Source organism: Sminthopsis crassicaudata, chromosome 2 (assembly GCF_048593235.1).
Source record: "Sminthopsis crassicaudata isolate SCR6 chromosome 2, ASM4859323v1, whole genome shotgun sequence".
Lineage (NCBI taxonomy): Eukaryota > Metazoa > Chordata > Mammalia > Dasyuromorphia > Dasyuridae > Sminthopsis > Sminthopsis crassicaudata.
In genome coordinates, this window is record NC_133618.1 from 320,312,969 (window position 1) to 320,327,781 (window position 14,813).

The following is a 14,813-nucleotide window of genomic DNA, read 5'->3' on the forward strand; positions in this document are numbered from 1 at the left end:
ATATTATTTGATGTGAATCCTGAAATCAGGTTATTCTCTCTCCTTTCTTCAGGGAATGCTAAAATGGGATTTTAAGTTTTCTAGTCTGTCTTATTACTATAGTTAGGGTAACTATGATGATTCCCAACTGCAATTAGCATCTTTTAGATACCTAAGATGGGAATTTCCCAGACTGTTTTGTTAAGCCTGATGGGAACCAAGTTTTCTCAGAATATCTTTAAGGCAGTCTCAGTACCAATATATACATCTTTTTCTCCCCAACTCTTTCCAGGTATTTCTCCTCCTCCCCTGAGGAATCCACATGGTAATATTTCCCCTATAAAATATATGCTTATGATGAAGATCTAAGTTAAGTCCTTTTTGGGACTAAGCCAGCTTATGAGGTATTCTCTCCATCCTTATGTCTTCCCTTTAATGGCATCTTTCTCCTTATTATAGCCAATTCTGTATTTTCTGCTAAACTTCTCTATGGATTTAGCCTGACAATCAATGAAGCATCTCATGGCATATATCTTTAATGTTTTCTTCCAAACTCCTTTACTTGCTAATTCTATTGCTCTCCTAAATCTATTTCTATTTACCACTCCTGGTGCCTCTTTTACCCCTTCATTTAGTCTGTAACCTCTTCTCTTAAATAAAGCTACCTTTTGGCAAGGAGAAAGCCCTTGTGAATTTATCACAAGTGCCTTGTACTGCATGAATTAGGATTTGCTCTTCTGACCTCATCACTATTGATATTAATTATTCCTTAAAAGTTTGAATTCTTCAGTGAAGCTATCAGGGTTGAGTTGGTCACCTTTCCCCCATCTTCTCACTTTCCTCTTCTTTGGTAGTTCCCCTATGTGAAAAATAATTGAACAGGAGTTCCCTATTGGTTGAGTACTATCCTATCTGAAAAGCCTAATTCTCCCAAGTAAATCTGTCTCCTTCTCTGATTATATCATTACATCTGTCCCCCCATCATTTATAAATGGTTCTTCATCTCTAATTTCACCTTGTTCATTTTTATTTTGTTGGTTTGATTTCTTGCCTTCTTTTAAAATCAGATTAAAGATTTATCCATTCAAAGTCTTTCCAAAGAACTAGATTTTAGTTTAGTTTCTAATTTCTACAGCTTTTTAAATTTGTTTAAAATTTGTCTGTGATGTAGATAAAGCAATCCTCTAGAAAAAATTCTATTCTTCTAAACATACACTATTAACAAAATAGAAAATGAGATGACTGATGAATGTACATTAAAAAAAATATAAAGCCAACAACTAAATCTAAAATAAACACAAGAAATATAAAAATTAGAGAAGCAAACTAACAATTTTTAAAAAATAATAAAACATCTAATGGCTGAACTACACATTCCTTTAAACCCCAAAATCAGATTTGATTGGTCAGAACTACTTTAAACAAAAGGATGAACTGTGTTAACAACAAATATGTCAAGTAGCATATTAAAAAAGTTCAATTAGGTGTTACCATCATCTCAAGAACTATAAAAATCAGTAATTCAGCTAGATATTTTAAACCTTGAAATGCAACCAATCCAAAATGATATCCTCAGATAGGTAAATTGGGCTTCATGATAGCTACTTATTCAGGAATTTTTAGTTGGGGACTGTCTCTTGAAAAAAAGACCATCATTCTAAATGCCAAGACACCCACTCTTCCATAAGCAGTATGTTTGTTTTTACTGTAATTCTATTCTCATAGTATAATATTAATAATTTTCTATCTCTTTACAGTCAATCTATTTGTTTTACTATTAAGTTTATCTGCATATTTTTTCAGTTCTAAATGTTTTAGGGATTTGAAGATGAATCTGCTCGTTACTTTCAAAATTGGAAACCATAAAAAGAGTTTATGAATCTTAAGACAAACATTTGATTATTTTTCCATTTTGAGGGGGAGGAAAAACAACACCTCACACATCTACAGAAATAAATCCCTTTATTTTATAACATTCCTTTTCCTTTTTAAAATGTAGTACAGTACTTGTAGCTGGATAACCTTGAGAAAATCTATAGAAGACCTGGCACTATTGTTGAAAATTAGACAACTGGGCAGAGATATAATACCTTTATAAATGTTTGGACAGAGAGAAAATTTAGTGTTTTCACACAAAGATATGGAAGTTATATTTAACACGTTCTCTTAAATAACGTGTATTTTAAAATATTTGAAAATTTGTTTCCTAAAAATTTGTTGTCATGCTTTATTATGTTATTTAAATCTTACAGTTTCATAGATGGTAATGCCCAATAGTTAAACAAATATATTACATCAACATATCAGCAATAGCAAGCTAATACTGCACAATCATATTGGTGGACTGATTTAAGAAATACATCTTTTTTTTTTTTTTTTTTTTTTTTTTACAAGTAGCAAACAAATCCCTCTTTGTGGTACATATATTTCAATGACTTTTTTCTACTTTTGTAAAATAAGGCTAAGTAATAAGACATATCAGAACATGATTACATAATAAAAAGTATATTTTTAATTACAAATCTAATTGTACATATAGGGCAACATACTGTAGTTTCTACAGAGGAGTGCAAATGAGCAGGACTTTATAAATGTTAAAGATGAATTCATTCCATGTGTTTTCAAACAGAATTTTTGAGTGTTATACTGATTGTTTCATATGTATTATAGGTTTGATCATGAGTGGTAGTCACTAGTATGAGACAGAGGTGTGCTTTACAAGTTTTCAAGAGTTGTCATTCTAGATAGTTTCTAAATGAAAAGTGTAGGTACCGTGATAATTTAACTTTAAAAAGGCTCCATCTGTCTTCATGTAAACAGGTATTTTTAGCCTATCTTATTGCATTACACATTAATGGAGTAACATACATAATTCATTTTAAGTTGTCATTTCAAGCAATTCTTCTAAACTCTTTTTAATCTGTGGTGGCTGAGATGCAGCCTGGTTTAATAGACCTTGACCCATTTGTGCAAAAAGTGCTTTTGATAATTTAGCTGTGGCTGTTCGGATATTTCCTCCAGCTCCTGGTAGTGAGCCACTATTTGTCATGTTGCTTAATAAATGCCAAAGAACAGCCAACACCTTCTGTTCTATAGCATGAGGTTTCCTTTGATAGAGATCCATAACAAGATCTGAAATGCAACAATATGGCATGTGAGTAAATAACTTGTAATTCAGTTCATTTTAATTAAAAATATCTAAAATACAATTTACAGTATAAAATATAAGTGTTACAAAATTTACTATAGAATGAAAATAAAAAATTGAATCTACTTCAAAATCAGTAACAAAATAAAACATACTTCAACTATAATGAATTATTTTCAGAAGAACAGGAATATTGGAACCAAACCCTCACTTCACACTGAGATCCTTTCTGAATGAAAATTATATTCCATTACAAAGAAATAAAACTACATTCTAAATCATAGGTCATAATGAGAAAAATACAGAGGGAGCATATTCTCTATCTTGTAAATAATTTCTATTTTTCAGGGTTTCAAGATAAGGGCTTTTCTTACAGCCTTTAAAAAAAAAAAGCAGTATTAAGAAGACAGAAACCATTAAAAAATGCTTTATAATGCTCTAAAAAGTCTTCTTGGGGTACACAACATGACTAGCTTTAATTTTAAGGCAAAATGATGCTTAATCAGGTAGGTTTTTAAGTACTGATTATCTATTAATACACAACTAAATATCCATCATAATAATAAAATCCCATAATTGGATTACAATTATAATTTACAATGTAAATACAACATACTTACCAGCAAGTTTTTCAGTCATATCCTGTTTTGCTTTTCCATTTAAAAACTGTGCTTTAGTACAGAAAGGCTGTAGAAGTAGATAATTGTCTAAATAAAAGAGAAATTGCATATAGTTACGTAAATATTAATTTTTCATTAAAAGGCAGAAAAACATTTATTTCTTGAATGCAGATAATTACACAATAATAAAAACCAAGTAATTAATTTAAAATTCTTTACTAGGCTAATGTGTTTGAAAAAATTGAGAAATAAAAAGATTAGGAACATTTTTTCAAATTAAATGTAAATTTTTTTTAAGCTTTAAATTGAAATTTCTTACCAATATGCTGACTCAGAGCATGAATAACATTTGTGGCAGCAGCATAAATTCCTGGATTCTTGGAATTTAGATTGTTATCCACTATTGCTGGAATGAGCATGTTGATTACAGGTGATAAGTTATCTCTGAGCAAAGGAATCATTTTGTGCATTGTTTCCAGAGCTATTAGATTTACTTTACTATTTGAGTCATGTAGTCGAGATTTAAATGCATCAAAGATCTGAAAATAAATTAGTTGATGACATTAAGTAATGAAATGGGAAAATTTTTTAAAAACTCATTAATGCTAACTCTAGAAAATTTAAGCTAGACCTAGATTTCTTGTTATTGTCCAGTTATTTCAGTAGTATATGCAAAGTGGTTTGTAGGCTTTCAGGTACTATATTTGTTGTTGAGCTGTTTTAGTTGTGTTAGACTCTTTGTGAGCTCATTTGGGATTTTCTTTTCTTTTCTTTTTTTAAATAAATATTATAATTATTTATAATTATATTATAATCATATTTATAATTATAATTATAATTTTTTGACAGTACATATGCATGAGTAATTTTTTTTTTTTTAAATAACATTATCCCTTGTATTCACTTTTCTGAATTTTCCCCTCCCTTCCTCCCTCTACTCCCTCCCCTAGATGACAGGCAATCTCATTTGGAATTTTCTTGATAAAGATACTGGAGTAGTTTGTCCATTTCCTTCTCCAGTTCATTCTATAAATGAGGAAACTGAGGCAAACAGAGTTATGATTTGTGTAGGGTCACATGGTTAGTAAGTGGCTGAAGTCACATTTGAACTCAAGATCTTCCTGACTCTGGGTATAGTACTGTGCTTCATAGCTGCCTATGATACAGATAATAAGTTGATAATAATATGATACAGATAATAATCAATTGTAAAAATATTAAAGATTTGCATTCAAAAGCTGTATTTTTGAGCCCTTTAGCAAAAGAAAAAAAGCTTAGAACGTCATTCTGAATTTCAGTATTACAATTCTGTTAAAATCTTAATTCCAGTCATAAAGCAGGACAAGAAATCTATGCCCACATCAATAAGATCACATATTGACTTAAATAATAATTCACTTTATTATATTAATACAAAAGAAAATGAATCAAATTAATTTGAAATGAAAGAACAAGTAATGTTTTAATTCTGGTGTCACTAATCTTTATCTAAAATATAGATTTGCATAATATTCTGATAGTGTTAGTATAATTGAAGTTCAAGTAGATCTGAATTAAGGTCAGTTGCAAATTAATTTTAAAACCACATATAAAGGGTTTCTTTTGAGCAAATAGGACCTCTCCATCTAACACTTATTATAGATATTAAGTTCATTCTAATGCCTTATTCTCTTCTAAATTAAGTCTTTCTTTTTTTTTTCTTTTTCTTTTTTTTTTTTGATCAGCTGGATTTGCTTATTTTTTTCTTAACACTTTTTATTTTCAAAACATATGCATAGATATATATAATTTTCAACCCTGCAACCCTTACAAAACCTTGTGTTCCAAATTTTTTTCCCCTCCATAAAACAGGAAATAATCCAAAACAGATTAACCATGTGCAATTCCTCCATACATATTTCCACAAATATCATGTTGAACAACAACAAAAAATCAGATTAAAAAGGAAAAAATGAGAAAAAGCCCAAAATGGAAGCAATAACAACAACAAAAAAGTGAAAACATTATGTTGTAATCCGCACTCAGTCCCCAGAGTTTTCTCCCTGGGTGCAGAGGGCTCTATCACAAGATCATTGGAACAGATCTGAATCACCTTGCTATTCAAAAGATAGGCTTACTTTCTAAGTCTTATTCTTCCTATTAGCTCTAATTTTCAAGATCTCAAAACAAAAGGATAAAATTATCTGGTTACATATTTTAAATTTATTTATTCACCTACACAGAGAGTGAAGCTTAACTGCTACATAATACTTTTTGAATACTAACCTTTACAATGTTTCCAACAACAAGTTCTTGATTGTTTTCAGTGTCTGATAAAAGTTGCTTGATCCCATTTATTCGATCTCGGAAGTCTTTTGCATTTAATAAACCTGTTAGGACCTTAATATATTCAGCACTCTCTAAAGAACTGCGGGGAACACCTTTTCTTACTTCACGTATGTCTATAATCTCCCTAAAGGGAAAGAAAAGAAGCAATTTCCTGGAAGGTCATCCACCCAATAATACATCATATATAATAAATAAAAATTTATATTCCCAGGATTCTCAAAACTATCTTCTGTTTTGTTCTTTTAGTGTCATGGAAAAAAAATATCTTTTTGAGGAGTCTTCATTTTATTAGAACTTATAAATCCTTTTTTTTGTTTGTGAGACAATTAGAGTTAAGTGACTTGCCCAGGGTCACACAGGTAGGAAGTATTTAAGTGTCTGGGGCCAAATTTGAACTCAGGTCTTCCTGACTTCAGGTGCTTTACCATTGTGCCATATAGCTGCTCCTCATACATCCTTTTAAATGATGGAAGACAGAATTCCCTCTTCACTCAAAAAGACAGGAAAATATTAAATCTGAGGAATATTTTCAAAAACAGTATAATCTATTATGACCGTAGTTTTTTCGTTTTTGTTTTTTTAAGCAGCATACTATTTTTTACATTGTGACTAAATAGAAATAATCAATTCTGAAAATGATCCTATAAACACTGAGGACTTAAGGGAAAAATACTTTTTATTTGGAGGTTGCTGGTGGCAATGATTATCATAACTGAAAAAGTTAAATCAGATAATTCTCTGCTGCTCTGAAACTGTCATTGCAGAAGCATAAAGATTTAGTTGCATTTCTGTTCGGTTGTAATTGTCAAAAAATTCTTTATTAAGTGGTCAGCCTTCTGGTATTAGATTTCTCTATGTTTAAATTAGTCTGGTTTTTGGAGATCAGGTCCAGCCTTTTTCCAGAATCTTACTTAAAATATGTTCATTATGATGAACCTAATTAATCTTATATTCTGCTAGTATGGCCATCAAGAATCCAAAGTCATTCCCACAAGACAAAAAAGCAATGAAAAGATGTGTCATATTATTTAAGCTAAAATAGATTATTTGTAGAGCTTAAAGAATATATTCATAAAAACTCTTCTCCTTTTTTTCCCTACAGTATCTTGAGATATTAATTTTTTTGATGAACTATAAAAAAATTTTTTTGAACACAATGTTTTCTCCAAAAGTCTCATAAAAGCAGTACTATCATGCAAACAATGAAACATATCACATAACATACGTTTTTTCATGTTGGCTTGGAACTCCTATTCAATAATATAATTATACAGTTATCAAAAAAAAGAATACAATACTCTCAAAGGTTAAAAAAAACAAAACAACTTTGGGATCCAATTCAGACTTACTATATTAAGCTTTAAGCTATGTAAAAATAGGACAACAAAATGTTTTACTAGTAGATTTGTTTGATAAACCTACCCAAGGCTTAACTGCTTGGTGACAATAAGAATGCTGTAAATATATAACTGCCTTATTACTTCATAGTTTGTGTGTCATACTTAAACTTTTGACATTTCATTCAATTTTTACAGTTCCTCTGGGGGAAAACAGTTCAAGTAAAAAGCCAAAGATAATTAACCAAATTATATGATATATGAAATGGTCCTGCCTTTCAGCTGAATTGAGAACATCTCTAGAAACAGAGGATGACCTTGTACTTCCAACACTGCCGGCATGAGAACGCCTCCCTTTGGCGGATGGAGTGTCTAATGGCATGTCTCCTAAACCCTGAAAGTGAAAAAAAGAAAGTCAAGTATTATAATATACACTTAAAATCAGAAAACTAGTAATTTAAATTAAAAACAGATAAAACAAATTTTTCATACTAGTAATTACATTGTTGTTTTAATATGTTAATAATCATTACAATATGTGCACTGTTAGTTATGAGGTGATCCTTAACAGTATTTAGTAGCAGCAAATTATTATTTTATAATGAATTCTAATATGAAATAAACTATTGGTCTGTGGCATAAGCAGTTTTTGACTCTAAATAACCCAGTAGTTGTTTCCTCTAAGCTGATCTCTAAAATGTCTTGTCCCTGATATCTGTTATGGCCCAGCAGCTCATGTAACAGTTGACAGGAACAAATGTTACATTTTAAAATCAATTTTTAAAAATCATATCTATAAATTTAACATTTATTTAACCTTGTGGAACTCCACAAAATAAACAATATGACAACATTCTTTCAATAACTACATAATTTCTTACTACCAATTTGAAAATTTCATCCTAAATCATCAATTTAGAGCTAGAATGGGATTTTACAATCATATAGTCCATCTTAAACATTTTACAGCTGAAGAAACTGAGATCTAGAGACATTAAATGACATTCTCAAAGTCACACAAAGTAAGTGTTGTTAAATGCACATGTGTGTGTACTCACATGTGTGAATACATAGCATGCTTTCATTGATAATAATACTTGAAATAAATCTCTAAGCACAAATGCTTCATTTGTCAAAAAACAGATTTTTGCTTGGGGTAGAAATCTGAATATTGGAATTTTCATGTTTAGTAAATAAAAGGATAGGATGGGGGTTGGAGAAGACATATAAACCCTTACCAGTTCTGAAATTCTGTGACTCTAATGACTAACATGGTATAGTAGATAGCAAGCTTACTTTGAGGAAGAAAGACCTGGGTTCAAATTCTTCATCTAATATATGCTAGCTATGTGACCCTTAACCTTTCAGTGTTCTATGTAGCTCTTTGAGACTATAGTTTCAGAGTTGATGTAGAAATGCACTGGTAAAGTAGGAGACCTCACCTAAGAGTACTCTACACCAATGTAATCACAGATATAATCACCTATTCCTATCTTCTAGCTACCATAGATTTTGTCAGAGTTACAAGGAATCTCAGAAGCCATTTAATGCAAATGACAGTCAAAAAAATTTTGTTCTAAAACCCTACAAATTGCTATGCTTTTGCTTTAAAATCTCCAAAGACAGGAAAACCAGTGCTTCCCAAGATAGCCCCTTCAACCTTTGGATAGCTCCTTACTATTTATCATAAGTGTGAATGCACGGTTTTGGGGTTTTTTTGACTAACTTTCATCAATTATTACTGGTCCTGCCCTCCTTGGCATATTTCCTAAGGTTATCAGTAAAGATATACTCAGTGATGATAATTCAAGCTAATACTAAATTAAATATGTTTTTAATATATCAAAATCGCATCTATTCCACCATTACGAGGTTAGCTATTATCTAGAAAAGCTCTACCACTAAGAATAAAGAGATTTAATTATATAAGGAAAATTGCATTTTAGAAGCTCTATTGCTGAAGGAACATTTGCTCTAAGTAGTTAACATTATGGAAGAAGAAAAAGAAAATAGTTATTTCTCTTTTTAATCATCCAAGGTGAAATATTCTCAATTTTTAAATTGTTCATTAAAACCCAGTCTTTTTTTTTTTTTTTAAAGTTTGCAACATTTGCTTTTATAAGATTTTGATTTCTATTTTTTCTCCCTCTCTCCCATCCCCCAATCTTTTTCACATACCTTCTGACGCAAGTTTTTAACAGATTCTTTAATATAAAGCAAATCTTTACATGGGACATATTTTTCAAGCATTTTATCAAAGTTAGGATGTGACATCATGAGGAATAGCATCTTTCGACCATAATACCTGCAAACATGTAAGAAGTGTTTTTATCATTTAGACTTAAGAGTTTGTATTATTAGCTACAATTATTCTAAATTCAAGCCCCAAATCTACTTGCTGCTATAATTTTAAAGAGATTTGAAAGCACCATTTCCTAATGTTTTGAGGTCAGCTGGTTATAGATCATAGTCTAGATGAAGGGCCAACTGTTTTGCTCAGTCTTGTGAGTACCTATAGGAATCCTGTTTTCCAATATTGGCTAGCTTTCAGCAAAACTGTGAAGCAGATCAAGTACAGTGTTAGCATTTGCTTCAATGCCCAGTAATTCTGATTGCTAACCACCTATTTAAAGCTTCTGACTCAGCTGTTGCACTTAAGAGCTTGATATCTTATGTAGGAACTCTATAATCTGATTTTTCTTTCTAAATCTACCCACACAAAAAACTTACCTGTCCTTTGTGTACTTATCTATCTCTCAGGAAATTGTTCTCTGTCTTTTAGGGATAGTTAATTAACTGGTTTAAGTTTATATTAATGTTGCTAATATAAGTGCTTCTCTTTTCCCAGAAAAAATATGAATTTTTATACCAATCTTCTAGAAATAATATTTTAAAGAAATGATACTCAGTAGGAATTTCAAGTGCCACAATTCAAAGCCAGCAGAATTTACAGCAGCAAGGGGTGGAATGGGGGTAGAGATAGGGAACTTAAGAACTTCAACTTCTTTTAAGCAGAAAGCTAGCTGCCTTTTCTGCTAAAGTGCTGGACTGGCTCTGATATGAGTTCCAATGTGTTTTCTCTTTTTGTCTCTACTTCTAGGTGTGGTATATAATTTGGGGAAAGAAAGCGATAAAGAGGCACTGAGATCTTAGAAAGCCTAAACAAATCTGTTTCCTTTCTATGTTCCTCTCTATCAGAAAAGAATTATGAAAATGGGAATATGTGGGGAAAACAGACTTGATCCTTCCATTCCCATGGTCCTAGAACCAGAATATGGCTCACAATACAAATGACCACTCACTCCTCAACTGTTATAAAGTTTCTTGGACACAACCATGGTACCTACTTAAACCTCAATTGGGGATCTAAGGATATAAAAAAGATCCTATAATCCAGAAAGGTCAATAGCCAAGTGATAAAGAACATATGAAGTGGAAAATATTTCATCTTGAATATTTAATTTTCACTATACAATAATTTCAAAATTATAAAGATGAATTAAAAAATTCATTAAAAATAAAACCCCAATGACTGCCATTAAGGGGAAGTAAAGGGGTATATCTCAAAGAATCCTAGGTTCCCATAATAATATAGCATGTTCCTATCATTTATGAAATTTGTCTAAATCCTTCCTTTATATCACTCTCTATCCTGTACCACTTTAGGAATAATAAGTTCCAAAGGTTTATTCACTGCTAAGTAAAATAGTAATTCTATGTTTAAAATATATCCTCTTTAATGTTTTAAAGCCTGTCTCTGTAATCAACTTATCAATTACTATTTAATCATTTTGATCATTATTCCTTTTCAAGCTTTATTTTTCTAATCAAAAAATCCTAAGAAACCCTTCAATCTTAGTAGTACCCTTCTTTAGAAATCTTTATTATGCCTTATTTTTCTTGAGAATAAAAAATGCACATAGTATTCCAAATATATTATGGCCCTGAACATTGGTAAAATAACATTCCCCTCCATGTTAATCTTGATGATATCTAGCACTTTGATGGCCTTTTCACTGCAGTAGCACACTGGGCCATGTCTCCAGTGAAAAGTTTAATGACCCTTAAATACTTTCCTGGATTTTAACTGAGCAATTGGAGCCCATTATTCTATAAGTATAATTTGGATTATGTTTCCCTAAATGCATTACCTTACACTTGCCCATAATGAAGTTCATCTGCCACTTTTCTGCCCACTCATACAGCCTCGTGTCGTTTTCCTGAAGTTCATCCCTGTGACTTGGCATTTCACTACCCAGAAGTGCGTAGTGTCATCTGTAAATTTGGAGAATTCACTGTGCACTCCTTCTTCCAGGTTATTTATAAAAATGTTAAACAAGTTCAGTCCCAGCACCAATCCCGAGGGATCCCACTGTTGACATTTCTCATTTCAGAGAAACTCCCGTTTGTCCCTACCCTTTGTGTCCTACTTTTAAGTCAGTTTCCTATTTGTGTCAAAAATATTCTTCCCAATCCCAAATGTTACTAGATTAAACTTATTTTATGAGCACCAGCTCACCTAGTTTCTTGTGAGCTGTCTTGTGCAAATTTTGCAGCAGCTGGCAATATTCTGTCAGCCAGATCTTTTGTTCCAGATAAAATCCTTTCTGGTTCCATTTGCTCTACCACATCAGATAAGTGCTGGGCTGTACATCTTCTTACTGCAATGTGTAAATGGCTGCAAGGAAATTATAATAAAATAAAACTAGTTGATGAGATTAACTATTTACCAGATTTAAGAGTTCTTAGGAAAGACCAATAAGTTGTTCTTAACCTTCTAACCCAATCCTTCTAAGTTCAAGAAGGAAGCTTGGTATTAATAATTTGAATTGGCTACCCCTGCACAAATAGCAAAAAAAAAAAAAAAAAAAGATATTTCTAATCAGTGGTTTAGCACAGTGCCTGGCATATAGCAGGCATTAAATGTTTATTAAATGACTGAGAGAGACATCTGTTTTCTTTTACACTGCTGTGTAAATAAGACTATAAAATTTGCCTTCTTTCTCTATAGTCTAGGCAGTATGAAATTTAATTTTAGCTAAACTTATTTCAATTTTTAATGAATATTACCTTTGTCCTCCATTTATTAAAGAATTAATTGCACGTGCTGGAGTTACATTATTAACCATAGCCTTCAATGCTTTGTCTACATCTTCTCTTATAAATGTGTTTGATTCACCAGCTTTATGTAACAGAACTTTTACTGTGTTATCTATTTCTGGATCCATATTCTTTTTCAGATGAGTAAAGAGATCACCTAAACAGACCACAGCAGCACGAGAAACTCCAGAGCGTAAATTCTTCACCTAAAAATTTTAAAATCTGAAATAAGAATAAGTCTTGCTAATGTAAAAGGCAAATCAACAAAAATATAAATCCTATTTTTTACCAACATTAACCAATCTCTGTATTTCCATATTTCAAAATGTAATAGTAACATTTGTACCTTCCTGTTCCTGCTTGGGAATTCCTGCTTCCCAACCTATAAAGTTGGGTTTCTGGCTGGTTAGAATTTATCATATCCAGGGCAGCCCCAGATTCACAATTACATGTTCCTGCACTTCTATCTCCACATCAATAAATAATTGTCTTTCCTTGTCTTTCCTCTTGTCTTTCCTACTCTGGCTCTATAAAAAGTATTAAAATCAATGGAGCCACAAACCTCCTCCCTTGCCATTCCCTTAATATTTTGCATTTCTCTTAAGGCATAATTTTCTTCAGAAAAGAGACTGTCTTGCTTATTGTATGGGTTTCCCTAAAGCTTGGGAGAGGGCCAGGTAAACATTTAATAAATACAAAACTTTTTTATTCATTTATTCAGTGGAAATGACCAAAACAGAAAAAGGCTGCATTCCTTATCACTTATTAAAGTATAATAATTTTTTGAGAGGTTAAATACAGCCCCAATGACATGTCTATCCAAAAAGATGTTTTTAGGATTACCTCTTGAACAACAGCAAAACTTGTTTCATGTAACTTTACAGTCAAGACATCAGAATGAAAAGCAGATAAACATCGTATAAAATTCAGTCCTTCAATTTTTTTTTCCCTATGGAAAAATAAAACAGTAATAAAAGGATTAATCAAGAATGTTTACTCTCAACTGGATTTCAGACTCTAATATATTTTCAAAATGCAGTCAAAGAATAAAAGAACACTTTATTAATAAACTTGTAAGGTTAATTCACTACATCTTTCTGTGACAATGTCAGATTAGGAATCTGAAATGAAGGGTATTTGCCTTATGATCAAAGAGGAACTCTAATATTTGAGTTGGTACAAGAAGAATGTTGGGAACAAACAAGGTGAATTTATTTTTCCCTCAATGAGAAATTATAATCTTGTTCTACATATTTTGAAGCATAGGGAAAAGAAAGAAGAAAGGAAAAGAAGAGAATGGAATGATTAATGAAAGTTAATGGAGTAAATTTACTGTATGAACAATCCTTCTTAGGAGCATGGCTCTCATTTTAAAATTTCAACATGTAAAATATTACATGCTTATATAGCCTGTGCTTGTTTCCTATAACAACCTAGTATTTGCATTTTTTTCATTAATCCCCTTGAAATTCTTCAATTTCAATCTGTTCTTCCAGATGAACGGTGTTATTATTTTTTCTAGCTCTGTAATTTCTTGGTATTCTGATTGATAAGGCACTGAATAAGTAGATTAATTTAGGTGGAATTGTCATTTTTATTATATTAACTTGGCCTACCCACGAGCACTTGGTATTCTTCCAATTATGACAACCTAGTTTGCTCAAAGACAAGATTAAATAATTAAAATAAGAGAAAACTAAAGATAGCTAAAATTAAAGAAAAACAAAAGATATATTAAAGATAATTAATAGACATAAAGGAAGTAAGGCTGAGAGTTCTTTGTTTTTCTTTATATCTCTAGTGTTTAGCATAGGGCCCAGCATTTACTTAAATAAACATTTATTAAGCACTTTCTAAGTAAAATTTTCACATGTGAAATTTTTTCTGATGTCCTCAAAAGTAGGAACTAACTGAAGAATCTGTCCTCAACTAGTATCTTTGATGAGAACAGTGGCTTTTTCTCCCTGAGTATTTAAATCTCTACCATGAAGTATTGTTAATGTTATTGTTATGTTCCTTCATATTACTTTCTGAGAGGAACAAAACATTTTATATATTATTTTCAGGTGGGTGCTAAGTAGGAATGTGTGGAGGTAACTTATCCTCAGTGCTTCAATGAGAAATTCCAGGATCATGACCTCATATTTAGATAGATAGCACTTTAAGATTTGTGAAATACTATACATGCTATCTCATTTGATCCTCAAAATAACCCTAGGAGGTAGATGATTTTATTATCCCCATTTTACAGATGAGAAAACTGAAGATAGAAGAGGTTAAGTCATAGAACTCATAAGTGGC

The 14,813-nt window shown here is 31.4% G+C and overlaps 1 protein-coding gene across 1 annotated transcript in view; it reads right to left on the bottom strand.

Annotated features, from left to right (window-relative positions):
- Window positions 1-1,924: 1,924 nt before the first annotated feature.
- Window positions 1,925-14,813, bottom strand: part of TOGARAM1 (TOG array regulator of axonemal microtubules 1) — a 92,304-nt gene continuing 79,415 nt past the window's right edge. Inside the window, 9 exon segments of the mRNA XM_074290185.1 lie at window positions 1,925-3,111; window positions 3,748-3,834; window positions 4,067-4,286; window positions 6,013-6,199; window positions 7,688-7,806; window positions 9,591-9,717; window positions 11,932-12,090; window positions 12,483-12,718; window positions 13,356-13,461. Of these exon segments, the coding sequence (XP_074146286.1) occupies window positions 2,858-3,111; window positions 3,748-3,834; window positions 4,067-4,286; window positions 6,013-6,199; window positions 7,688-7,806; window positions 9,591-9,717; window positions 11,932-12,090; window positions 12,483-12,718; window positions 13,356-13,461 (1,495 nt within the window). The 3' untranslated portion in view covers window positions 1,925-2,857.